Below are 25,891 nucleotides of genomic sequence, written 5' to 3'. Positions count from 1 at the left end.
ACCTCTTTTATTTTATCCACCTATTACTAGGATGGGCTTTGCAAGACGATGGGGAAAGTTTTTTCAGAACAGACCAATTCTCCGGCTGAGGGCATCCCATCTCCTAAAATGTTTGGAAAAATTAAAAGGTCTCATAGCGGCCCTGTTCCAGCTTCACCTCTCTGAGCAACAGCCCAGCGTATCCAGTACCACCTCCTGCCAAGGATGTCATCTTGCTGTCTCTGTAACTCACCTTCTGCCAGAAGACTCATTTTATTGCTGTATATTCTGCCATGAGTCATTTTACTGGTTTGTTTAGTCTGATCCTAGCCTGCTAAAATAAATGCCTGGCCCATGGCTTCTTCTCGCCTACCCATCGCCTTATCTGTGACCTGTCTGAAAGGGTTTATGCCTACGGGGAGGTCAGTACCTCCTCTGCCTGTATATTCCTTCCTCCCTTCCACCCAGGCCAGTCAGCAAGATCTTGAGAGGAAAGAGCAAGGGCAGGATCTCACCTTTCACTAGGACCTCTATTGTGTCTTGTCTGTCCTCAATCCCGTACATCACTTCACAGCGATAAATCCCGGTGTGGTTGGATCTCAGCGCCTTGATTTCCAAAGTGGCATCGGTGGGGATGGCGGGGTAATTGGGCAAAGAGATGACCTCCCTGTACTCGGTGTTGAGCCGGATTTTCCCACCGGTGGCCACTAGCAAGACAACTTCGGTACCGTTTGAGAGTTTGCTCCATTTGATCCGTGGGGTCAGCAGAGCACTGGTGTCCTGTTCCTCGGGGATGTTGAAGTAACAGGGGATGTTCAGGGAGCTTCCCAGGACAACACGCAGGGGAGACTGCTCAGGTATCTTCACTTCCAGGCCATCACTACTGTCTGCCAGTTCCCAAACAAAGCAATGGTTACATCAATAACATATTTAATCCAAAACACCCAGTGCTTCCACGTGCTCCAATGCCTATATCTGCTCAAACCTATACCTACATATTCAGACATGCCCTTTTTGGTCTAGTCTGCTGAAAATAACTTGCAGAAAGGGCAGTTACAGCCATGCCTCTCATGCCACAGTTGCTTTTGGAATTTGGACCAGTGCTGGATGCGGGAATGAAGGGAATGAAGGTCTCTACTGCAATGAAGCTGCCTCCCACGCTATGAGATCACACTGATAGGGTTTAAAAAGCGGAATGCTGAAAACCCCTCATTTTCCCCATAAATCTGCCTTTGCCTGGAGCTATCTCCGTGGCTCCCCAAGCACAAGAACAGTGAGAAGCTATGGCATAGCAGCCATCCAAATAGAGGAGCCCTGCGTGTACACAGAGCAGATCTTGGGTACACTTGGTGGCTGCTGTGCTTGGGGATGGGACCAGAGCGCAGCACACTGCTCAGCCCCGCGTTCCCGCACCCTGGGCACATACCTGAGAGCTCCACAGAGACGGCTGCTGTGATGACTCGCAAACACACAAACACTAATAGTAAAGTGGTCATAGTTTACCTGCAAGAAACAACAGAGGGAGAAAGGATTTATGACGGCTGTACGTTCCCCGGGAGTCGAGGGGCGAGGATGCTGCTGTGGGGCAGCGTGGTACTTTCAGCCGCCCCTTAAGCCTTTTATATGTGTCTGGCAGTGAAAGCTGGTCCCTGGGGAAGGATGCTGTCTCAAAGTGCCTCTTGCTTCAGGAAATGAGTCTGTGAGACAAATAAATAAGATGCTCTGCTATGTACAACAGACTGAAGTGTTATTATAGATCACTTATTATATTGCTCTCCCATTCTCTCTCTTGCGATTCAATCTTTCCCGTGGAGCAGAAAGACAATTTTCCATCAGATCTTCACTCTTATTATGTATTTACTCGAGATGGACCATCACATCCACTAAGCCTTCACCTCAGCACAGGAGCTGCTCCTCACCAGCATCCTCCATCCCAGCCCGTGCTGACTCTCAGGCCAGATGATTGGATGCATTCTGTTATACCTTAAAATGCTCTGAAGGGAAATCTGCCGTCTATATGGTGGAAAAGCCAAAGGTTATAATGCTTTGGCAATACTCTTGCGTTGACAGCATACGTAGCCTTAACTGCGAATGGATCCTGAACTGATAGAAGAAATCCACCGGACACAATTCTGGACATCTCAACTCCACTCTAAAAATATCCTCTTGGGATCCCTCAATTAGTCAGAGCAACCTGCTACTGCTGCAAGGTTTAGGGAAGGAGCATCCTCCTGACATTGAATGGCAGAAGCAATATAGGGAGGCCGACTAAATTAATCCTAACTGGATTTTCATCCAGTATAAAATCATGGGATTTTAAATAGCCACAAACGCTCAAGTCGGTTTTAATATTTCAAATAAAAACCATGTCCTCCAGCAATACAGCATCATTTGGCATCACATTTCAGCACTGACTCAGAAGGAAAGGCCACACCTACTGAATCACTGCTGTTTCTTTGAGGTCACCTGTCCAAATATTGGCTGTTTGATTCCAGTGATGGAGAAAGATTCCAGCTGACTTCAGCTGACAGGGAACATCCTGAGTATACGCCTATCGACCCTGCAGAAAGGTCTATTAAATATCCTCACTGGCACAAGAAAAGGCCAAAAATAAACCTCATCCTGAACAGTTCAGCATTAGCCCTTCACTTATGAAAAAATTGACCTCCATGCACTCATTCATTTCAACTTGACACCACAAAATCTTATATTTGTGAAATCTTTAGTTAATAGAGACAGCTATGCTGGCAGAAAATAGAGGAGAACAGGGCTGGAACACATTGACAGAGAAGTGTGGAGGCTTGAGTTTGCAGCTGTAGGGATGAACAAGATCAGATAGACATATCAATTTCTGCTGGGCCTGGGAATGAAATATCAGGTAAGTACCAACCTCAGAGAGAAACTGTAGAGTTGTGTGTCTGTTTGGGTGTCTCTCCCATTAGGAATGACATCTGCATAAGCAATGTATTATGAACTTCTTCTGCAGCATGACAGTTAACTTCACCATTTCCCTCTACTGATGGCCAGGACCAAGTCAACTGCCACGCTTCAGAAGAGGTCAAAGCGTTTGGCAGTCAGCTGCTGGACAATGGCAGGGGGACATGCGCACAGGATGGGCTGCGGAGGGCAATGAAGTGCCTTCCGCTCATCGGTAAGCAAGGAGAATTGGAAACACCATCTGCTACGGATAAACAGTCTGAAATCAGCTTGGCTAAACAGCCGTACCCAAGAGTCCTTAAAGAGCTGGCTGAGTAAATTGCTGGCCCACTGATGTTCATTTATAATCTGCGCTGGAGCACTGGGGCAGGTCCCGAATACTGAAGCGCTGTGCCAACAGTCAGCCAAGATATACAACGATGAGCCTCATAAATACACGCTGGTTTGATTGACATAAATTCCAGGCAAAATAATGGAAAATCTGATACAGACTTCAACTCATTAAGCGCTGAAGAATAAGTGTAATATTAATCTTAGTCGAGGCACTTGTATATAAAACAAGTGCTTCCAAACTTGATTTTATTAGTTGGCATGATTCTAAGTTTGTCTGATAAAGCTGCCTGCATGGTTGTAATATAATAATGTAATTAGATTTTGATAAGGTTTGACTTTCATAGGGTTCGTTCCGTGCTATGGGGATATGTAATGTCAGTAGTGCACACATTGAGGTGGCTCAGCAGAAGCCTAGCTGGCAGGTCTCTAAAAGGAGCCGTCTGAGGGACACTGATATTGAAGGTGGTATTTCTGATGGGCGTCTACAGGGGTCAGTATTAGATCCGATGTGTTTCCAAATAGACTGTATTTTAACAGATTCAAATACAAAATTATACAAGGGACGCAGAACATGCCTGACAATGAGATATTGCGTCCTAGAAAGAGTCACTCAGGAGAGCTACTGCCATCCATAAAACCAGAGAGGAATACCTCTCTGTGCATCAGTGGTAAGCGACGGGAATACTGTGTGCACCTCTGGGTTGGCACAAGGATACCAGAAAAAGATGGCACAGAATGTATCCGCCACCAAGGATGTGAGGGCTGGAGGAAATGCCTTATGGGGGGAGGCTAGGAAGTCTGAATCTAATTATTCTAACACCACCACACAAAAAAAGATGGAGAAGTTGACAGCAGTGCACAAGTGTCATTTCAAGCAGAAGCTGCTGTTGCTAAAGGGCTGACAGAAAGTCACCACCAGAACTAAGAGCTGGGAGCCCGACGCCAAGCAAACTCAAATGGGAAACACACCCCACATTTTAAACAGGGGGTGGTGGAACCGGTACCAAGGGAAGCAATGGAGTTTCCATCCCTTGGTAGCTTCAAATCCAGACTTGAAGGCTTCTCTGGAAGACATGGCTTAGGCAAACACATGTTAGTAGGCTCAATAGAGCGGTAGGTGGGCGAAGTTTAAGGAGCCTACATACATGGGAGATCGGCCCAGAAAGGTTCCTTCTGACACTAAAATTCATGAATATGAACATATCACTGTTTCCATCTCTGCTCTTGCATTATTCACCTCGCCTGGCTCTAGGCAGTACAAAGGATCGTGTTTATGAATACCCCATATATTTTTTACCTGCCTTGTAGGATCTAAGGCAAAAAAGACATCTTGTAAAATTAATCCCCTTCCCTGCTTGATCTAAGCCATCCATACCCTAAGTCCGCACAGGCGAGGCGTCCCTTGGCTCCATGTCAGGCAGGAAGAAAGGGATTTGGGGGAAAGCTGCCAGGGAAGGAGGATTACAGATCAGTCACTGCTATCACATGAGGCACTGCAGAAAACTTGAAGCAGACACAGCTTCTGCATTTTGACGTATCTTTGAGTTTTGTGGGAAACTGAAGTCCATTCTCTGAAGCATATTCTTGTTTAGTTAGAGGAATGCTTCCTACAAGAACAAATAACCGTGGGACTGTGCATCCAGACCCCTCCTAGAGTAGGTCACTACTTTCAGTATGGACCAGCCCCACATCGGCTGAGGACTGTCTCCCTAGAATTAACTGAGCTTGTGGGGTGGACTCAGATTATTTCTACTTGCACCATCCCAAACCTGCCATTCCAGTGGATAGCTTACATTCTCAATCTCTGGATAAAAGGAGAAATTGGAAGGCAAAGATCATGTGAGTCCTGGGAGCAGGGATGGATCCTCCAGGGCAGAAGGCACTTGGAGGGGATTCAGGCAGAGGACACTCTCCTAGCCATTAGTAACTAAGTCTTCAGTCATGATACCTGCTCGAGCACTAAATAAAAGCTCTTGCTTCTCTAGGCTCCTTAAATCGGGTACCTTTCAGCAGGCTCTGCATTTTGCCAGAATCCAAGCTGAACAGTCCTGAGTGTCATGCGACAAACTCAGCCAAGAGAGGCAGGCAACTTTAGACCCGGATTACCTACTAAATAATAGAAACATCCTAGAGCAGGGAAACAGAGGTGTTTAAATATAACGGGAGCTGACTGGCTGAAAAGATTTTTAGGGTCCATGCCTACAGCAAACCGGTATTGTTCTGAGGCCCACACAGTTGTTATTTCCGTGTACGTTGGCAATGGGTAGGAGGAGAACAAGTTCATCTGTGCATCAGTTAGACATGACAGAACAAAATGCCCTAACTAGAGGAAATTCATTTTGTCCCAAAAGCTAAGACAAGCTCATGTACTCCGAGTCTTATTCAAGATCTACGCTCATCTTTCACAAGGAAAAATACCCTCATATGATAATAACTGGGACCAGGGTATCTTTGCAGTTTGGTTTAGCTGTGGAGAAAAAAACCCAGACTCCTTTTATCCCACAGAAGCCCAGAGGCAATGTATTTTCCTTGTGAGCAGTGGTTAAACAAATCACAATAATAATGTTTTGGGTGTATTCTGCGAAAGTGTTGACTCCCTGCCAGTAAGAAACCCAACCTACTCCTCAGGGTGCTGTTTGCAATGTTGATCTCCATTTTTCATTCCCCTTAAGTATGCCAAAGAGATCCAACCCTGAGTCTGCACACAGCTCTGGTCGGGATTCACTATGCTGGGAATGCCTTTGATTAACGTCCCGTTGTTACAGCAGTGGTTGCATGCTGCAATACTTCTACGCCGTGTTGTCTCTAGTGGGATGTCCAAGCACATGGTAATGAGCAAACAGTTGCTTGAAGGAGCAGTTCTGGAAGTAAATAAGTAAAGACAGAGGTCTGTCTGAGCAGACATGGGTAGCACAGATGATGGAGACATAGTCTGTCTGGCCAAGGGAACTGGGGAGGTTGTTCCTCTCATTCTGAAGCAACACCTAAACCAGATTATGTAGAGCATACCTCAAAACTGCTGATCCCTCTCCACTGGCTGTCAGAGCAGAGAGGGTGATTAGCTCAAGTGTGGATGTTGTCTTTACAGCGGTGTGAGTTCAGATTAGATAAGCTGTGCCCAAGGAGCATGAAGGTACAGTTCAGCGCATGGGAGAACCAACCTGGAGCAGTTTCCGAGCTCACCGACCGGGATCTGGCACAGAGGAAAAGTTTTCAAGGATAAGGAAGTGCCTGAGCTGCACGACTGAGTAAAGCAGAGTAAAGGTTGGAGCAGGCCGAGCAGTGGCAGGAATATCCCCTGCTCAGCATCTTACTAATTAGGGCCCCCAATTTTAGCTGAATGGCCAAGGAGAGAGGTGGATTTGAGCAACATATTAGGGATACAGTCAATGACCCTACCATATATATAATAAATATTTATATGTCATAAATATTTATGACATATATGGTAGGGGCATTGACTGGAAGTAACTTCATTTGACTACTGTTTTGAAGATCATCAAGGTAGCCTGGCTACTAGAAAACGTTGAGCTACTTCATGAGCTACGGAACCCATAGGAGATACCAGGTCACTGCTGACAAACTTCAATTTGGTTGCAGCGTCCTTATCTTCCAGTAGAAAAAGTCACCTTCAAGAGTGCTGCAGATACTTTGGTGGAGCTCTTCCTAGGGTGACTACTAAGAGAGGATTGTCCAGTGTCTAGTGGGGAGCCCTGGAAGGGACTAATTCTTGCAGCACAGAGCCCTACACACAAGCAGCAGTGATCACGCTATGCTTTCTGCAAGGTCCATGCTACAAAAACACCTTCCAGCCCTGCAGATGACTTTCTTTCAAAACTCCATTTGTGCTTGCTAGGAGAACAGCTGGAGCAGGCAGCTTTTGTGGCAAGAAGAGAGGAGGAGGTAGGACAAGTTACGCAAGGTCATGGCTATGCCTCTGCATCAGAATAACTGTCCCTGTGCAGAGCACCAAGCAGTCTGGAGGAACAAGAATCCAACCAAACTGCCACAAAAATCCCGGCTATCCTACCTTCTCTAACCAGTGACCGAAACAGAAACAAGGCCCTCTCCAATTCAGCCTGGGCCAGGAAGAATTCAGGAAAAGCTCTTGCCTTTCCAAAAAAGACGGAGTCGGGAAATGCTGGTAGGCTCAGGAGCTCTCCACCCCAGAGAACAACTGTCCCTTTCACTGGAGTTTATTGCCACTTTATTTTATGCCTAAGGCCGTGCTTCTGTATCAGGTTGTGTGCAGACTGTCCTAAATTGGCTGCATATAAATATGTTTATTTGAGAATCTAAGTGTGTGTGGAGGGAAGTGTGTACATATGTGCAGACAGGTTTAATCCCTTGCTCTTCCAACCCTGTCCCCAGGTTTTCAAAAAGCTGAAGGACCTGGAGGAAGCAAGAAAAGGGAAAGTCACTACAGTGAAAGTCCAACAATGTGCCTACACAGTAAGACTGTACAGTGGAAAATAGCCAGATGGCCCATTTGCAGCACAGTCTCACTTGTTTGCTTGCTGGAAAGCATTTTCTGTTCTAGTCTATTTTAATTGAGTCCCATCTGCAGTTTCTCCTGTGGCCTTTGCTTGTTCCAGACCATGTTAATCACCCTTGTTGCAATTAAATTTATTTTCATCACCCTTAATCCTGCTGTTGTCCTTTTTTTTTTTTTTTCTTCTTTGGTTGGGGGCGGATGGGCCATTTTAAGCTTCCTTGTTTCTCAGTTTTGAAAGACCTTTAATACACTTACGTATTGTTTCTGGCAGCTAATAAAATGACACTCACTACCTAGAAGATATGCCTGGACATAAAGGTATTTCCAAAGACAATATTTCCTTTAAAATTGTGGATATAAAGAGGTTTCTGAACGAGAGTCAAAACCAGCACTACTCATTTAGCCTTGGATTCTCTCTCTTCAACTGGTTTTCCATACCCAGTTTATTCCCCATCAGGGAACGGATCTTAGTTTCTCTAGGACACATGGTCACCTCCATCCAGCCTTATTTCAGCACTATTATTTTCAGGCACCAGCACCGGGGATCAAGGCTTTGATGAGGTCTGAGGAGACACCATCACCCAGCAGGGACATCAGGACATCTCCTGTATGTTTAGACAGCATGTCCCAGGGCCTTGTTGGCTTCGGTGTCAAACGGTGGTTTCCCCTCTCCCCTGTAAAACTACAGACCGTTCCTCTATGATGTCTATGAACAAACACTTTATTGTCCCTCTGCATGTTCCCAGCCTCTGTGCAGGACTGAGAGATTTTCTGTTAAAAACCTCAGCCTGGTCCAGGAAATGGGAGGGATGGAAAGGGGGGGAAAAAAGTGAGGGGGGTGGGCAAAACCAGTTTTATTTCTTCTTCTTTTTTTAAATAAGGCAAACTTTGGAACTGAAATATGGCAATAAATGCACTCCTGTGATTTTTCATGTTTTTTCAGCTGTAAAGAAAATAGGAGAAATATTCCATTCTGTCTGGCTTCCAAACCATTCTGAGAGTAAGGTCTTTATGTACAGAGCAGTTTGGATGCTGCTCCCGCCTGCTCTGCTTCTGAAACCATCCCTGGAACAATAAAGTCCTTTTTTTCCCGAATCAGAAAGACACACGGCAGTAACTGCTCAGATATTTTGTCATCAAGGGAGGCAGTCCTCCACACAATGACAGTCCTGCCTGGATTGTTACAGGAGATGGCAGACTGATGGCACTGAGGCGTTCTTAGTGCATAAGGCACAAAACAGAGAACATTTATTGCAGAGTAGGAATAACGCCAGGTTTCACCTCAAGCCTCGTCTGGCTCCTGTCCTCAAGCACCCCTTGCTACTGCAGGCGTGAACACGGTCAGACACAGCTCTGTCACTACACCCTGGTGATGGTATCGGCATGTCCCTCAGCCATAACATGTGGTCCAGAGCTCCTCTCTGTCCTCCTCCGTGAAGAACCAAAGTTGACCGGACCTGTAATTTTGGTTCTTTGCTATTACATTTTCAGTGTCTTTATGGTTTTTCCTTCAGTCAAAGACTTTCAGTCTGTTATAATTTGACTGTTTCTCTCATAATATTGTGCATACACTACAGGGAAGGACAAAATATCCAAGGATGTGTGGACATGCTTCAATAAGCAAGATGCCGCAGGAAATCTTAGCAAAACCTAAGCAGTCATACGCTAGGTTCAGTTTATGATCCAAGCTCAGACGTATGATCTGGAACAAACATCCTACTGAGCATAAAAAGCTTTATAAGCATTTATCTCTTTTCTGGTATCTACCACAGAATGGCTCTCATGTTCCCCTGATTTACATTGGTTTTACACTACATCTCTATTAACTTCAGCAGCATTTCTTCTTTGTTGTTTTTCCTTCTTTTTTTCCTCTCTCTCTTTTTTTTTTTTTTTTTTTTTCCCCCTGAGAGATCAGAAGCAAGGTAAACATGTAGGAGCAAAGAGCAAAGAGCAAACCCACACCACTGGCCACCCCAAAACTAGCTCTCCTGCAGGAAAACCAGAACTGTCTGTCACTGGCTGCACACACCCCAGCAATTTTCCTACCCTTCAAGGACAGAGAAGTTGCAAAATGTCCATTATGGTAAAGAGATGACAGCTGGAGCCTTTCATGCAAGGTGTGGGATCAGCACCAAGTCCTGAGCTGCCATGGCTCTGAGTGTCTGCTCAATACGGAAAGCAAGAGCCACATGCAAACGGCCCCCAGCGCCTCTAAATTCAAGGGAACAATGAGCCTTTGAGACCAGCTGAAGCTCGCAGTCAGAATCCTCTCTGCTCCAAGGGGAGAAAAAGAACCTTCTAAAGAGCAATTCACCTCCTTATGAAATAGATGTGTCGGTTGAGAACGTTTGAAGAGGGTTTCAGCCATTTCTCTGTCGGCTAGTAAGGGAGCCTGGAGCACTGTTAGACATCTAACTGTCAGAGATGGGAGGGTGGTTGTGCACTTCATAAAGCCTCCTTATACCCTATTCTTTATGCACAACAGTCGATGTAGTTGGGATCTATTCTTTCGCATGGGATAGAAGGAAGAATTTAATCTACAGAGAAGTAATGGAACTTGGAAATCTCTTTCCTCCAGGGTGTGCTCTCTCTGGGAATGACAATCACCCATCACCCTCCTTTGGTAGCAAGAGGCGGGTAAACAGTTATATCCCAGGGAAAGAAAGTAACAATCTACGCTTGTTTTATGGAGCTACTGTCAGCCTTCAGCGAAGGTCCCCTAGACACAGACAGGAAACCCACGAAAACGCAAGAGAAACCAGATCCTCCCTGGATATCAGGTGTGAAGATGGCACCTTGGGCCACAATCCAAGGAAGTCAAGAACGAGCCCTTCAAGTGACATCTTTTCCCATTCAAATGCACTGGCTCACCGTAAAACCCTCTGAAAAATATGAAAGCTGTTGTTTCTGTGCACCTACGCTCTGAGCTACCTAAGCCCGGTTCAGAGCAGGAGAAAGAAAAGACTGAGGGACCTGGACAACCCTCCTTCCGTTACCTTGGTAAGGCCTCTCTAAATCACCACATAACTACCTGCTCTGAGCAGGCATCAGCTAAACAGGCAGGTAGGTACTCCGTAGATGCCGAGGATCCTACAGATCCTCACGGACGGTTAAAGCTCATCCGACTGACAGCGGCTGCTTGTCCCCACTGGGGGGTGTCCCATTACTCTGCTGGAGCGTGACAATGGTGCGCAGGCTGCGCTGGGGGTTTTCACTTGTGAAGCATTTGGCTTTCCACTTATTTCATGAGTAGGCTGAAACCTCATCTGTGCAAAGAAGCAGCCTTAAAAACGAGAAGATGTCCCCCTCTGGCTACAGAACAAGATGCCAACGTGACTGCAGAGAAGCAAATCTCTGCAGCGCTGCTACGCTGGCAGAAGATTCGTGGACATCTTCTGCCTTGCTTCCCTTTTGCTCTGACTGAGCTCAGCCCTTCAGAAAGCTGGCTTTCCAGAAATCCATAATGCCTTTGAAACCATGTTTTAATACAGAATTCATAGGCACGGAAACCTAATTCTTCACTGACTTTGCTAGTTACTGCCCAAATCTGATATCTGTAAATACTTTTGGATGCAACATTTTCTCCTAAGAAATGTGATGTGAAAGTTCACCTAACAAGGCACTTGGCAGGACTGGAAGTGACGTCATGAAGCTGGTTCCTCTCAGCTTCACGGTGGTAAAGATTTTTCCTCTTGGTGTACTCCAGATGGACAGAAAACATCACCCTGGCTTGGAACGCCAACAAACTTAGGACATTCAAGGTGAAAGCCACAAGACATAGCTGTAGGACCTCTGTAATAACTACACATTTGGGTCATGGTAATGACATGCTAATGCTAATGACAGTGTGACCCCATTTCTGGTTAGTATCAGTCATGTGTAATGTTGTGCGTAGCCTCCACTTGCATTAATGTCCCTTCATGTGAATTAGGCACCTCTTTTAAGATACAAAGGCTGCAGCAACCTCTTGCTAAGGACACCTTCTACTGATATGCTATGTGCATCATGCTGCACCCCAATCTTTGGTGATCCCGTCCGTGCTGGGAAAACACACAGCTGGTGATACTAAACATCCTCCCACTCTCACAGCTTGGACACAAAAGAGATAGGTGAGCAATCACACCCTATCTGTCCTTTGCGTTACCAAGTATAGCATGCTGCTGGTGCTTAACAGCAGTAAAAGCAACCTTCCAACCAACCTGGAGGAAGAGCTTCCAGCTTCCTCACAGTCTCAGTATCTGTCTCTTTTTGCGCCCCATTTTCTCTTTCCAAAGTTGGCACCTGAAAGTTTTCTCTGCATTAATTCCAGACGTTGTGTAAACACTGTGCTTAGATTTACTTAAATGAGGCCGTTTCAGCCCCAGCTTTCCTCCCAAGTAGATTTCCTGTCTCATAAATCCAAGACATGCACAGTTTAGTTTTGCAAGGAAGGTAGAATCTCGACTCGATCCTCCCTTTGGGATGACCTGGAAGACGAATGGGCAAATGGCATGGGAGAGGGCCTGGGGCTTTCTGCTGACTGGCTGGAAAGCGGGGAGACATCCTGCGACGTGCGGTTCAGGAGGCAGTGCCAGTGGTCCAAACGAGTGTTACTACGTGCCATAAATAAACAGCAAGATTTGAAATCTACCAATCTCTTGGCATTTTTTTTTTCTTCATAACCCCAGAAGATGGAGAACCATCTTTTCCTACTGAGCAGATCACTGGCATTTCAGTGGAGAAGGGGATTGCTATTTTCTTCTGTTTCCAGATGCTCAAGCCGTTTGTGACTCCCTAGAAAGGCACATGCATATCAAATGTTCTCACGCACTCCTTGTGCAGGCAAGCGGAGAGAGCCTCCTGGGAGCAAAAGAGCTTTTCCTCTCAAGCCTCTAATCACAAGGACTTCAGATACTTTTTCTGGCAGCGGTGGGAACCCCCAACCATAATGCAAGTGTGGGCTTTGCTACTGCTGACGAAGGATCTCTTGCACTCCACTGTCTGAAGAAGGGTCTTTATCAAAATGTTGGAGTAGGTTTTCACCAAAGCTGTCTGCTGTCTGGGGCTGATATGATGAACCTCAGTTCTGGAGGCACTGGGCTGGCTTCGCCTTCCAGTTTATGGAGAGGGCACACAGCATAAGCAGAGACCACAGACTTCACATTCAGACTATAATGAGGTTTTTTCTGCCTTGGCTGTGTTGAAGAAGACTTTCCTACTTCTCGGTTTCCTCTGCCAGCAAACCTCTGAAAACTAGACTGAGCACAAAACAGCCATGCCAGCTTGTACTAGGAGACTGAATAGTACAGGAAGGATTAAGAAAGAGAAGCAGCTTTTCACTCCCATCTCTGGTTCTAGGAAATCTTAATCAATGGCTGGGCATTGCACCCCCTGAAACTGCCTCATGCATGACAGCAGGAGAATGGTTCGCTGTCTCCTCTCATTTCCTCCTAGACCAGCTCTCCTGGCCCACTTTGTCCCCCTCTTGACAGTTTTAGCAGCGGTGGAGGATTACGTGGACCATGGACAATGGGCTCCCCCTTCTCCTCCCTTCCTGGGACCGAGTCCCGCAGCAGGCGGGTGCTGAGCTGGGGCAGCGTCTGTGGCTGCTGTCTGGTGGTGCAAACCAGGGGCTTTGCTGTAAGTGCGTGGAGGGTTTAAGGGCCTGTTAAAATCTCACCAGGCTATCTCTTCGCTCAGATTTTTCCTTTATGTTCATCCCCAGTCACTCCCCCAGCCAGTGCCATCTCATGGCACCTGGTAGCCCTGCATCCCTGTACAATTCCTTTTTTTGTGTGCTCAAACCGTTCGTGTACCAGGAGACTGTTCTGGCATGCAGTGTCCTCTTCCCTCTTAGCCAAGACACACAGTGTGTATTTAACTCAATTTAACTGGCTCAGTCAATAACTTCCCTGTTTAGTTTGATATTGCTCCATTCCTTTTGGGGGACGGGGAGCCTCAAAGTACAGTCAACTGCCCTGTCCTGCACCAGTCGTTCCAAGGGGATTTCACCATGTTGGGAACACTGAGGGATGCTCAGGTCTCTTTGCTAGGGGTGGTCCCATTGGGCACGGACACTCATCCACTGCTCCTATTCACCTGTCAAGTCACTTTATCCGAACAGTAATTCCTGCCTTTGGTTCAGCCTGTTCCCTTCTTCTTGGGAAGAAACCGACGGGGACTCCAGGCAGAAAATAAATCTTCCTCTTGTTTTTTTACACTATAGCGACGCTTCTGAACCAAGCCAAATTGTACAGCGGGAAACAAAACACGACAAGAAAGATAACAACAAAATAGTTCACAGCCAAGCAAGCTTGTTTTGGGTTTGCCCCAGAGAAAGACCATCCATCAGAGACCTCAAGATCATTAAGTCCTACTTTATGAGACTGACAGGGAGCTGGAAGGGAAGGAGCAAGGTGATGGAAAAGATGCCTAGAAATTGTCCTCTTTTAGCCACTGGCCCCTCCATGAACGTGGATGTCAGCCTCTGCGTGATGAATTCATCCACCCATCAGAAAAGATAACGGGACACCTCAGCATAGGAGAGGGAATAATTGGCAGAAGGGTTTCAGTTTCCTGGCTGAGATTTCCATTTTGGGTCAGTCCAAAACTTCCCCAAGAAAACCCTTGAAAGAAACACTTTCTAAACCAAGCAACAAATGTAAAAGGATAAATTTTTAATCCTATGACACCCACTGTTCAATCCAAAACTCATTCACAGCCTTTTGCTTTTTTCCAAAGGAGATCTCAGTGTCTTCACAAAACTCTGCCCACACTGAAAGGTCTGTTCCCTTCAAACACGCGGTGAAACTGGCCTGAAGAATAGAAACGCTGCACTTTAAAAGCAGGCAAACTCTTTGACCTGAATGTGTGTTATGTAAATATAGAGCTTTGTCTCTACATATACATGAATTTATAAATGGGCTTAGGTATGGTATTACTTAGGAAGCAACTGTGATGATGTGACACTGAAAGAGAGAGCAAGAAGGAGACAATTAGCCTCTCCAAAATTAGTTTCAGTCTAGGGTCAATGAATGCATATCAATAATCTTTTCATTACAGCTCAGACCTCGGGGCTCCACTGAATTACCCCAGCACAGGCAGGCAACCGTCCCTGCCTTAAAGACCTTGCAATCTAGAAGGAATGCTTCTGACCAAGCCTAGAGAGCATAAACGTGAATTTGGGGAGACCATGGGAATCCTGAATAAAAGCAAGGCTCTTACATGAAATATAAAATCACTCTGTGAGGTGTAGACTGCGAAGGGAAAGAAATTTAACCATTTAACTTTAGCATAAGCCACAGACGTTTGGAGAGACGCTGCTACTAAGCCCAAATCTACAGTTTGCTAAGCAAAATCCGTATGTCATACGTTCAATAAGAGAAACATAGGTATGGAGGAAACCAAAACAGCAACTAGATGGGAATGCAAAATTTTCTGAGAGGCAAATAAATTCCTATGTATGAGATGTGGTTGAGGGAGAGCGCCAAAACACTGCCCAGTGTTTGGTGATGCATTCTGTAAGGGCAACAGAAAATGTTGTTTTTCCAGAGGTACGTGGAACAGCTTAAAACCAACAGTACCCTACATTTTGGGGAACACAAAGACACCAACACAGATCTCCTTGTAGGCAAAATAACTGCCTAGCAAAGTGTTTCAAACCAGCAAATACAGTCCAGCATTAATGGAGGAGATGTGGTCTTTAAAATGGATCCTGGAGCATGCTACACTGGTATTTTAGCTCAGACACAAAACACTAGCAAAAGAAACTGTATAAAAGTAAAAATTGTTTTATACTATTGGCATAAAAGACCAATTCAAAGGCAAGTTATAATTATGATCTATTTTAACCAGATCCTTCCAATAGGATGGGCAGGTAAATTATCTGGTGGCCAGATCCAGTTACCACTGGAATCAGTAGAAAAGATGTCATTTAACTATGAGGTTGGGAACATTAAGCCCGAGTTCTGGTATTAAAACCTAGTCTAGACAAATAACTGCTTGCAAGTCCCAAACAGACAGCAGGGAGAGCTCTCAAAAGGAAGTCTAAATCCCCAAAAGTTTGTACACAGCACTCTGCTTTCAGACAGAAGAACAATTAATTCCATAAGACAATATAGCAAGGAAAATCCTGTTTGGCTTTTACGCACAGTATGAGAACTGGATCTAATCATACGTAACATTTGGGCACCGTCACGGAGCAGTCTGCAGATCGTGGTAATTCCATCACTGCAACTGAAAAACCATCACAGCACTAATGCACATTGATCCACACCGCTTAAATAAACCACACAACGGGAGCGATGTTCAGGAAAACTGGTTGACAGCTAGATGTTCAAAACAAAAATATTCTCTAACATTTTGCATGAGCATTCCTGCAAACATGGTTCAATTAGTCATACTTTACAATTAGTCATTCTTTACAATGAGGGTGGTGAGACACTGGCCCAGGTTGCCCAGAGAGGTGGAGGAGGCCCCATCCCTGGAGACATTCAAGGCCAGGCTCGATGAGGCTCTGAGCAACCTGAGCTAGTTGAAGATGTCCCTTCTCACTGCAGGAGGGTTGGACTAGATGACCTTTAAAGGTCCCTTCCAACCCAACACATTCTATGATACTTTAAGTTAATGATTTTGAATGGAAGCATACTGGGAAGGTGAGGGACTAGAGCAGGTACTTGTTCTCGCCCTCAAAGATTGGTCCATGTAGACCCCAGGCTTGTCCAGCCAATGTCTGGGACCTCTCGAGCCCTCTGTGCGGCACTGAGGATGTTCAAAAGCTACGTTGGACATCCTCTCCCCTTAGGCTGTGCGCTCTGTGCTTGCTCTCTGAAAGACTCAGTGCAACCTCCTCCCCACCATAAGGATGCTGCAAAAGAGAATGACAAGTATAAGCAAGTATTTAGGAGAGCAAGAGAAACAAGCCCCACTGGTCATTGACAAAATCAGCAGGCTTCTAAACTGCACTCTAAAGATCCTGGATACAAGTTTTGATACAGCAGCAAAAGAACAGTGCACTCTCATGAGATGCCTTGAGATTTCTGGGAGCGTCAAAACTGTTTAGTAAAACTCTGATAGCCTGCCAAAATGTCCACCGTATTTCAGAATTTAAAGATGCAAATGGATAGGCGAGGCACCTAATGGAATTTGCAGAAGTGCTCTCTGTGTCTTGGGGCGCTCTGCTGCTTCTGCAAAACGTGGCCTTCGGTCCCTAAAGCAACTTCTGGAAAATGACATAATTTTATAAGTGAGATAAATCCAATCAGCTATCTGAGCGTCTAATGACCCCGATATCCAATCAATTTCTAAATATTACTGTTTAATTATACCAACAGCACAGATGAGAGGTAACTCTCTAACGGATGAGGTACTGCAGATCTACAAGAAAAACAGTCAGCTACATTTGCAGTTGCAGAACAGAGAGAGAAATCTAGTGGAGAACAGAAGAAATTTGAAATAAACTGTGCCAGGATTGGGGAGAAGGTGCCAACCAACGTATTTCAGGGACTTCACTTTCACCAATACACATAATGGAGGCAAAAGTAAAGCTTCAACATTACCCTGAGACTACAGTATAAGAGAGATATTTCCATTTTAAGCATGAGCAAACCCAGCCTTCTTGTCTTTGATGCTAGACTGATTCTGAAGATGCCAAAGCACCCTCTCTCCAAGAACACGTCAACATCTGAGTTGCCATGGAGGATATAGGGGAGCAGGGGGCCTTAGCACCAAGGAAAAAAGGGGCTGAGCTTAATATTCACAGAATACAGGGGTTTATGTTGGTTCGATGTGCTTATTCAAAGTAGGAGGCCAGTTTTAAGTCAACTGACAGTGACAATTATATGAAACTGGCCAAAACCAGAGCAGAAGCGAGGTGGCTGGTCTGGATTGAAAATCTGGAAAAGGGACTTGTGTTAGACAAAGAATATTTATTTTCCAGTGTTCTCAGCTGCCCTTGGAGATAGCACCTCTGCCCATAAACCTTACCTTGACTAAAGGAGAACACCCGGTGGGGCTAGCAGAAGGAAGGACAGAAGCTTATTATCTCTTTGAAATGGGGTCTCTAGGGAAAAATACATGGTTTCCCTAATGGAGAATGGAGATGAAGACTGAGGGGCACTTGTCCTAATTTCTTCCAGGGGAACCTCACTAGGTATTGCAGACAAGACTGAGCTGGCCGCCAGCCGCCTAAGCGCCATGCCATGGCGGTGTGGTGTCCAGCAGCGGACAACTAACCCGAGAACTTATCTCACTTCTCGGGTATGTTTTGTAGCCCACACTGAACTCAGTGCTGTCTTGGTTGGAGTGGTGATGGTGCCTGGGCTAGCTAATTCAAAGTCTCTTTGGGTAGGTTAGCGAGAGCTGGAAGCACAGCACTGAAGATGAACTGAAATGAAGATCGCATTTGCCTCCCAGTCTCTGAGATTTTCATGCCCGTAACCCACAGGTCTACCTGGCTACCACAAGAGAGTAGTCCAAACCAGAATGCGCATACTTCAAAATGGTATAAAGGAGGTATGCATGCAGCATCGGTGTGCTGATATGGGAATAATTGCGCAGATGAAATGGGTACAACACTGCACAGAGCTGTAGTCTCAGGGGAACACCGGGGATGGCCCGGGGCATTTCAAAACACTGGACAGATTCAGAGCTGAGCAATCAGAGTCATGAAGATCCTTCTGTCCTGTGCTAAACATGACTCCTTAGGTTTTTCTCAACATTATTGGCGGTGCTGAATCATTTCACACCGTCATATAACAGGCAGGAAACCGTGCATTGAGACTGGAAGGTGACCCCTGCCCTTAGCATCAATTTTTTTTTTTTTTTTTTTTAAGGAGGCAAACTGCGGGGAATCTGGGAACTGTGAAGGCATAGGGGTTTTGCTCTGTCTCTGGCAAAGTGATCCTGAAGGACTCTAGGAAGGGTGAAGATCCCGTGGGCTAGGTGGCCAAGCAAAAGGGTGACCTCTTTTCCCTGCTGACACGCAGTGACGGCTGCAGGGGAGCTCCAGCTCTGTGGCTGCTGAGCACCCTGGTTTTTGAGAGAAGACCCAGGTAACAGTGACGAAGGGCTGAGCTGGTATCCCAGTGTCCCCCACCACACAGCCCCGCTGTGTCATCTAATGCCCATGTAGTAGGCGGCATTAGCAGACTAAGTACCCCGCAGCCTGATGGTATCACTTACATATCAATTACTAAAAGGCAGCAGGGTATTATTTATACAATAAGTGCTATATAAAACAGCAGGGTAATATTTAGAGGGCAAATGCTACGGGGAGGAAGGCTGCAATTTGTTCTGCAGCAGCAGGAAGTTCTGTGCACTCCAAAGTACGGACCAGGATTAGGGTGACACTTACATGCCAACTGCTGTATGAGGACAGGGTATTATTTAAACCCCAGATACAATGGTAGGGAAAGAGTATTATTTACTAACCAGACTGAATGCAATAGCAGCAGTGGCAGTAACCGTACGGTATAATTTACAACAGGGGAAAAGACATCATTTGCAGACCGGTTATTACAGAATGTTAGGGTATTCGTTATGGTATGGCACTGAAGCATTACTTTGAAGCCGAGCGCTATAGAGGTACAGGGTATTATTTATACACCAAACACCATAGAAACTATTTTTCTGGGGTAAGTAATAGTGACAGTTAATCATTTATATGAAAGCCATCCTGTAATTTCCAATATGTGAACTACGTGATTATTTCAACCTTGAAACTGTGGTACAGATGATGTAATGTTAATTACACTTAGATCTACGGCTGCTGTACCACAGTACTGCTAAGCCGGAGTAATCTTCTGAAGTCAATAGATTTGTGCCAGCAAAAGTACCGAATCTGCCCCAGCCCTCCGCAAAGCCTGAGGTGCCCAGGGATTTCCAGGGCTGTGGCTGGGTATTTATCCCTGATCCCATGCAGGATCCCAGCAGGAGCAGCAGGTTTTGCAGTGGATTACAGGTTATTCAATCGCCGGCACAGCAGCGGCTCTCCCTACGGAGGTGTGAATGATGGATGGGAGCTCCAGCTGGAAGGGATCAGCACCATCATTTTCACCTCTTTATCAGCTGCTGACCTCTGCATTTTCCTTACACGCCCTCTTCCTCCAGTCTGTCATCTAACCTCAGTCAGGAGATGTTCCTTGGTTATTTCTTGTTAGTTTTCCCTATGGATTTTTTTTTTTCCTGTCAAATTATTCCTATTTAAATTTCTCACCTATTAAGTCAAATCTCCTGCAGCCATCACAGAAGATTCCTTCTGTCCTTCAGCGGTTTTCTATACTACTGCTAATAAAGTGTCCAAGTCCTCTGCCCAGGGCTAACCAAAGGCATTGGAGACGCCAAAGGCACATGGAAATTGCCAGACCAGATGAAGCCGATGGTGTGTCCAGGCCAGTATCCTATCTTGGACAAGACCTATATCACCAGCTTCAGAGCAAAGTTCTCATCATCGAAAAATAGGGAATAAATTGCTGAGGAGGAAGTTTCTTTTTAACACTAGGCATTTAGTGGTCACCTTATGCCTTGAAGCATGAGTATTTACATTCCATATTCTCCCACCAATGTAAGCTACATTTATTGGGCATGGCTTAATAGACAGTTTTGCTCCTCTTGGGCCTAACCCATGAGCACTACCCTGCCAGAAGAAATTTCCTGTCCTGATCACTTTGTCCCTACGATGCGATGTGGTTGCTCTTGCAGATGCCCTTTTGTCTCGCTTGCCTGATGTGGCCTCCGTTGAAGTGAGTGCCTTTCCTCTGGGACCTGCCCTACCCATGGCTGGGCATGGAGCAAGGCTGGATTCATCTCCTTCCACCCCTCTGCAGCACCAAGGTGTATCAGAAGATCCCTGCCTCCCATGCAGTTCCCTGGTAACATGGCGGAAACCAGGGCTATCCCCACGTTCAAGGTTCACGTGGTGCCTCACTGACTGTAATAATGAGTACAGCTGCCAGGTCAAATACGTCCCTTTCCTGGGACATGCCACCACTCAAGTTCTTCACAGCAATTACTGCTCCTTTCCATCATAAGCCTGGACACTCTCAGGACATGGTGACAACCTGGGGGGAACAAGGCAGCAAGGCAGGACTCCTCACCTGGGTTAATTTTGGGTCTCTCCTAAAGTTCTCCCTACTTCAGCTGGCCCAGGTGTCCTCTGGCTGGCATTGGGGTTTGGAAAAGAGCCATGAATTGCCATGCCTCGGCTGACATAAAGAGCAACGACAAAGGTGAAAACCCAAGACCATTATGCTTGTCAGAGGTATCCCGTTCCCCTGCTTTGATCTCTTGCTTCCTTCTCTCAGCAGAGCCCTTTCCGTGTCCTCTGCTCTGTCCTTCCCTCCATTTCCCAAGTCCAGCATGGTTTCCTCCTCAGCCAGCCTCAGGGAAAGGCAGAGCCATGGAAACCCGCAGGCAAAGCCTGCTCTCAGGCTGCTTCCATGCAGCTTATACAGCAGGAACGGAGACCTGGTGGCTTCTGGACTTTGCTGCGTGGCCAGCGTGCCCGAGTCACATCATCTCCCTCATCCTCACTTGGTCACAGGGGCAGTGACATGGCTCCAACCCATTGACAGAGGTGGCTGGAACCATCGGGAGTGTTAGATCAGTAAAGCTGATTGCACAGTGGTTGGGCTTGTAAAGCAGGGGAAGGAAATCGAAGCAAGGCGGTCCATGGGGCTGCTACTTAACACCTCAGGGCATTTCAACAGCTAAAGCACATGGAGGCTCATTCCACCCAAGTCGAATGATTCTGGTATTTCTCATCGTTCCCCCCACCCTTCTTCTCTCTGCTCTGTACGGAGCAATCACCGGGGAGGGGGAATATCATGCAAGGGAGAAATGGAAATTTTTATTAAAAAGGGAAAGCCCAATGAAAAGCACACAGAGGGAAAAAAAAATATCTCGGTGTGAAGTGTCTCAAAAAAGGCTGCGCGGGTAGCGCGACAAAACCCCCCGCCTATTCATCAGGCCAACAAAAAGCTTCTTTAGATTTATACTGTGAGCCCATTGAGCGGGAGGGGAGGCAGCGCTCACACACCCATCCTTGTGCACACAGGCAGAGCCCGCAGACCTGCTCCCCGCACACAGGCTGAGCTGTTCTGCCCTCTCACAAGGAAGTACTGAGTTTTTAAAAAGTAAACTGTAAGGTTTCCGTTGTTGCACTGGGCTCAAGTATTTTTTTTTAATTTTTTTCTTTTTTTTTTTTTTTTTTTTTTAATATATAACAGCTCCCTCTCTTTTGCCGTCTCACTCTCTCTCTTTCACTCTTTAAACAGCCCCGGCTGCTCTGGGCTGCTCGGCAGCCGTCGCGCGCTGGCTCCGTATGTGGTCCAGACCCGCTATGAACACGGCTTTTGTTGCCGCTGCTGGGAAGCTGCCTGAGAGAGGCACACACAGCCCGGCTTGTTTCACATGTGGAGGCTGCAGCGGGTTCGGGGAGGGGCGGGGGGGGGAAGAAAAGGAGGAGGAGGAAGAAGAGAGCAGCTCAGGGAAGGTTGTCTTGTGGTAGAGCAGCCGTCCCACCACTGGTGAGGGAAAGGGGGAAGCGAGGAGACGGAGGAAGGTGGCGGTGGAAAAGTTGTCTCAGGCAGCTAAGAAAGGTCCTGTTGATTTTTAAAATGGGACCAGTTGGCCCTCCACCAGCCCACGTTCCCGTCAGCATGGGAAGGCAGTGAAGTCACTGGATCTGTGCAGCTTATGTTTGCAGAGGATCTGCCCCAGAGAGAGAAAAGGAGAGGAAAGACCAACAATGGAGTGGATTTTGGAGTCCCCAGGGTTTCTGACTGTTATGCACGTCCCTGGGTGATACCAGAGCACTGAACAACAATCTGGTCTCTCTTTTCATTTACGCATTCATTCATTCATTTCTGTCTTTTAAGTAATACCGTCCATCCTCTTCTCCTCTAAACCCTTCAATGTTCCTCACTAATTAGGTAGTGTTTTACGGTGATGAGCTGCTGTTTGCTCTGACAGTGCTAAGTCTGCTGAACATCTTTTCCTTAGGAAGTTTTTCCCTCCGTTTCTTTCCCTCCCCCAGTTTCCTATCATCTCATCTGCTCTCTTCACCCATCCATCCTCCAGCCCCCGTGCTGCTGTCAAACCCTGCTACTGTACACGGAGGTGATTATAGGAAACATTAACCGGCAAGTTCAAGTGGAACAGATGAAGTTTTCCCCCAAAGACCGTTCAGGCTGCTGAGAGCGCTCAGCCAGGGACATCTCCAACCCTCACCCTCTGCCCCGTCTGGCGATGGTGGGAGGGGATGCCTCCCTTTTCACACTCTGACAGCAACTCGAAACATCTCGGAGAGGAGCAACATCTCCCCTTCGACCTGTCAGGCGGATGCAATCTCTTGAAGCCAGCAGGAAAATATAACATCAAACATCCAAACCAAAGAAACAAATAGCTTGGCTTCCAACAGCACGCAGGGTTGCCCTCCTTCGCGGGATCTGAAAACCCACCAAACTCAGTCCCCGAACCCCCGGCCCCTCTGCCCAGCCAACATCCTTTACTGGGAACTTATAGACGAAAAACCACAGTAGTAAGGAATGCTAAAAAATTCCACTTTCCCAACTATTTCATTGTGGGATGTTCCCCTCCTTTCCACATCTGGCAAAGTTATTTTAGAAAGCTAGGAAAGCTCTTCAAACTGAAGTTTTTTGGCTACACAACTCAAAAGGGAAAGGTTAAAGCGCACGCTTTCTGCTACTTGCGGAGGGTTACTTAGCACAAGGTTTAAATGAAAAGTCTTAAAAAGTAGTAAATGAATGAGAAGAAGACATTTCTGATAGACAGATTCTGAAAAATAAAACTTCTGCGGAAGAACTCATCTCCCTGCAAACTATTGCTAAAAATATGCTTCATCAGTGAATGGCTTCAGAAAGAGGGCAGGTACTGAGTAACGCCCGGAGCAGCTAACTGGAAATAACCCAGGAGACGCTGCCAGCCGCCGGCCCCTGCCATCCACATGCAAGGGGACGGCGCTGTCAAACCCTCCGGCATCCAGGCTCTTTTCATTCTCTTTCTAAACTTGCCAGCCCTTAGAAAGCTTAACACCCCTCTAGCTCAGAGATCACCCTTTGCCTTCCCTGTAGCAAAGCAACGACACTGATCAAAGCAATAGCCACGAGAAACCCCTGCACAGCCATTTAGGACGCTTGCAAAAAAAAACAACCCAGCACGACGGCAGCCTCCTTCCCCCGTGCTCAGAAGCAGGATCAGACGCATCACCAGGGCTTGAGCAGTAGCTGAAATCCATCACAGAGAAACACCGGTGGGTTGGAAGGTCTTTTGGGGAGGGAGAAGGGGGATAACCCTGTCTCTGCTCTCCCGCCTCGTGGTTTTGGCTATAGGGTCTCTGAAGCCAGTGGCTTGCGTTCCCTCCCTTCCCCAAGCTGACTAACAAACTCAACACATAGGTGTTGCCCCTGGCTATAGGTTTGCTCCCCGTAACGGGTGGGTTGTTGGTGAGGACCATTGCGCCCAGAGGCGCCGCAGGCGCAGGCTCCCCGCTCACGGCAGCGCAGCTTCCAGAAGGGAAACTCCGTGGAGAGGCTGGGGCTCAATCAGTTTACAACTTTTCCTCCCATTTCTCTGCTGGCTGCTCACCAGGGAAACAGCCAATCCACTGATCGAGAGCCTGCATCTTTAGAGCGCTGAGGAAACAAATAGGAAAGTTAAGGAAAAGATACCAAAGAGAAAGGAGGGAGGAAAGCACAATACATTACCTTTAACAGTTCAGTGCAGTGCTTCCAGAATCTAAGTCCCATACACCTGGCAGAGAAATGAGGTGTTTTTCGGCGTTCAAGAAGGAAAGAGCTTGCCACTTCTTGCTATTACTGTATGTCTTCTTCACAATCTCCAGATGAGTTTTCCTGCCCTTTTTTTTTTTTTTTTTTTTCTCTCTTCCCTGGTTCCCCAGAAGAAATCAAAATTCCCTGTGTGGTGTTTCAGGTCCTTTCAGGCAGTGGCAGCAGCAGCAGGCTTGAAGAGTAAGTACTGTGTGTGAATGGCAAAAAGGAGAGAGAGGGTTTCAGACCACATCAGCTGCCACTGGCTGCAAGAGAGACCATCAAACTCCTGTCAGCCTCCTTAGATACCTCTTGAAGAGCTGGCAAACTAAGTGCATTGGATCCTCCTCTGGATTTTAGAGTAAAGGTAGGCAGGCATCCAGGGGGCAGGGGGAAATAGGAGGGCTTAAGGACAGAAAGGGAAGCCCAGCCTCTTGGAAAGAAGGAAAAAAAAAAAAAACACAGAAAAGAAAAGAAAGGGGGGAAAAAAGCACGACCAAAAAAAAAAAATACTGTAAATGGAGAAAGCTGAATGGAGAGTGGGGGATTAAATTTAGCCCTCTGGTTTGGAAGCAAACTGGCTGGAGCACCACAAGTGGTTGAGAGACAAGAAATAGTTTATGTAATAAAAAGAGAACGTGGTTTATGCAAACTAAAATAAGATGAAGCTAATTAAGGAACCTGAGCAAAGTCCGTGTGTCTGCAATGCAGTCAATATCACTGCAGTCTGAGTGGAAATGAGCAGATTTAGTGGGGAGCTGAAAGAGAGTAGCAAACAGGAAAGTTTAGGGAAGTCTCTGGCATGGCTGTGCTAGCTCCTGCAGAGGAGGAGGAGGCAGGTGATGGCAGTGAATCTCAGTGGGGAGGGAGGGGGGGAGGGAGGGAGCGAAGGGATGCTCCGTGCTCCTGAAGAAAGCACCTGGAGCATTAGTAACTGATAAGTGATATAAAGGCAGAGAAAGGAGGATGTTAGGGGTGAGTTTGTCTAAAAGCTGAGAAATACAGAGCCTGTAAGCACCTGGGAATGGTGGAGAGTGGAGCAACCACCCCAAAACTTTCAGGAGGATCCCATAACTGAATCCTTGGCAGTTCTGGTACTGTCAGAAAGTGCTGAAGAGGTTGTAACGTGTTTTGATTTTTTTTCTTTTTTTTTTTTTTTTCTTTTTTCCTGTGGGGGATGCTGGTAACTTTGAGTGGGAGAAAAAGCTGTGCTTGGAAAGGAGGGAACGGGTCTGTTGCTGCAGGCCCACACTTTGGCTTGTGAAGGGGCCAGATGGCAGCTGGGAGGAGGTGGGAAACCGCTGAGATTTTCACAGTTGAGAAAAGATCTTCTGGTTGAAAAACCTGTTGTACATCAGCAGAGAAACCTGAGGTCTTACGT

At 46.5% G+C, this 25,891-nt stretch overlaps 1 protein-coding gene across 1 annotated transcript in view; it reads right to left on the bottom strand.

The window, feature by feature from the left end:
* Nucleotides 1-24,553, bottom strand: part of ACAN (aggrecan) — a 50,812-nt gene extending 26,259 nt beyond the window's left edge. Inside the window, exons 1-3 of the mRNA XM_054214561.1 lie at nucleotides 24,448-24,553; nucleotides 1,406-1,482; nucleotides 495-866 (exon numbers count right to left, since the gene is read on the bottom strand). Coding sequence (XP_054070536.1) covers nucleotides 495-866; nucleotides 1,406-1,475 — 442 coding nt within the window. The 5' untranslated portion in view covers nucleotides 1,476-1,482; nucleotides 24,448-24,553. The remainder of the gene's footprint in view (nucleotides 1-494; nucleotides 867-1,405; nucleotides 1,483-24,447) is intronic.
* Between the last annotated feature and the right edge of the window lie 1,338 nt (nucleotides 24,554-25,891).

The sequence above is a fragment of the Rissa tridactyla genome, chromosome 9 (genome assembly GCF_028500815.1).
Source record: "Rissa tridactyla isolate bRisTri1 chromosome 9, bRisTri1.patW.cur.20221130, whole genome shotgun sequence".
NCBI lineage: Eukaryota > Metazoa > Chordata > Aves > Charadriiformes > Laridae > Rissa > Rissa tridactyla.
This window is presented reverse-complemented; position numbering and strand designations above follow the sequence as displayed.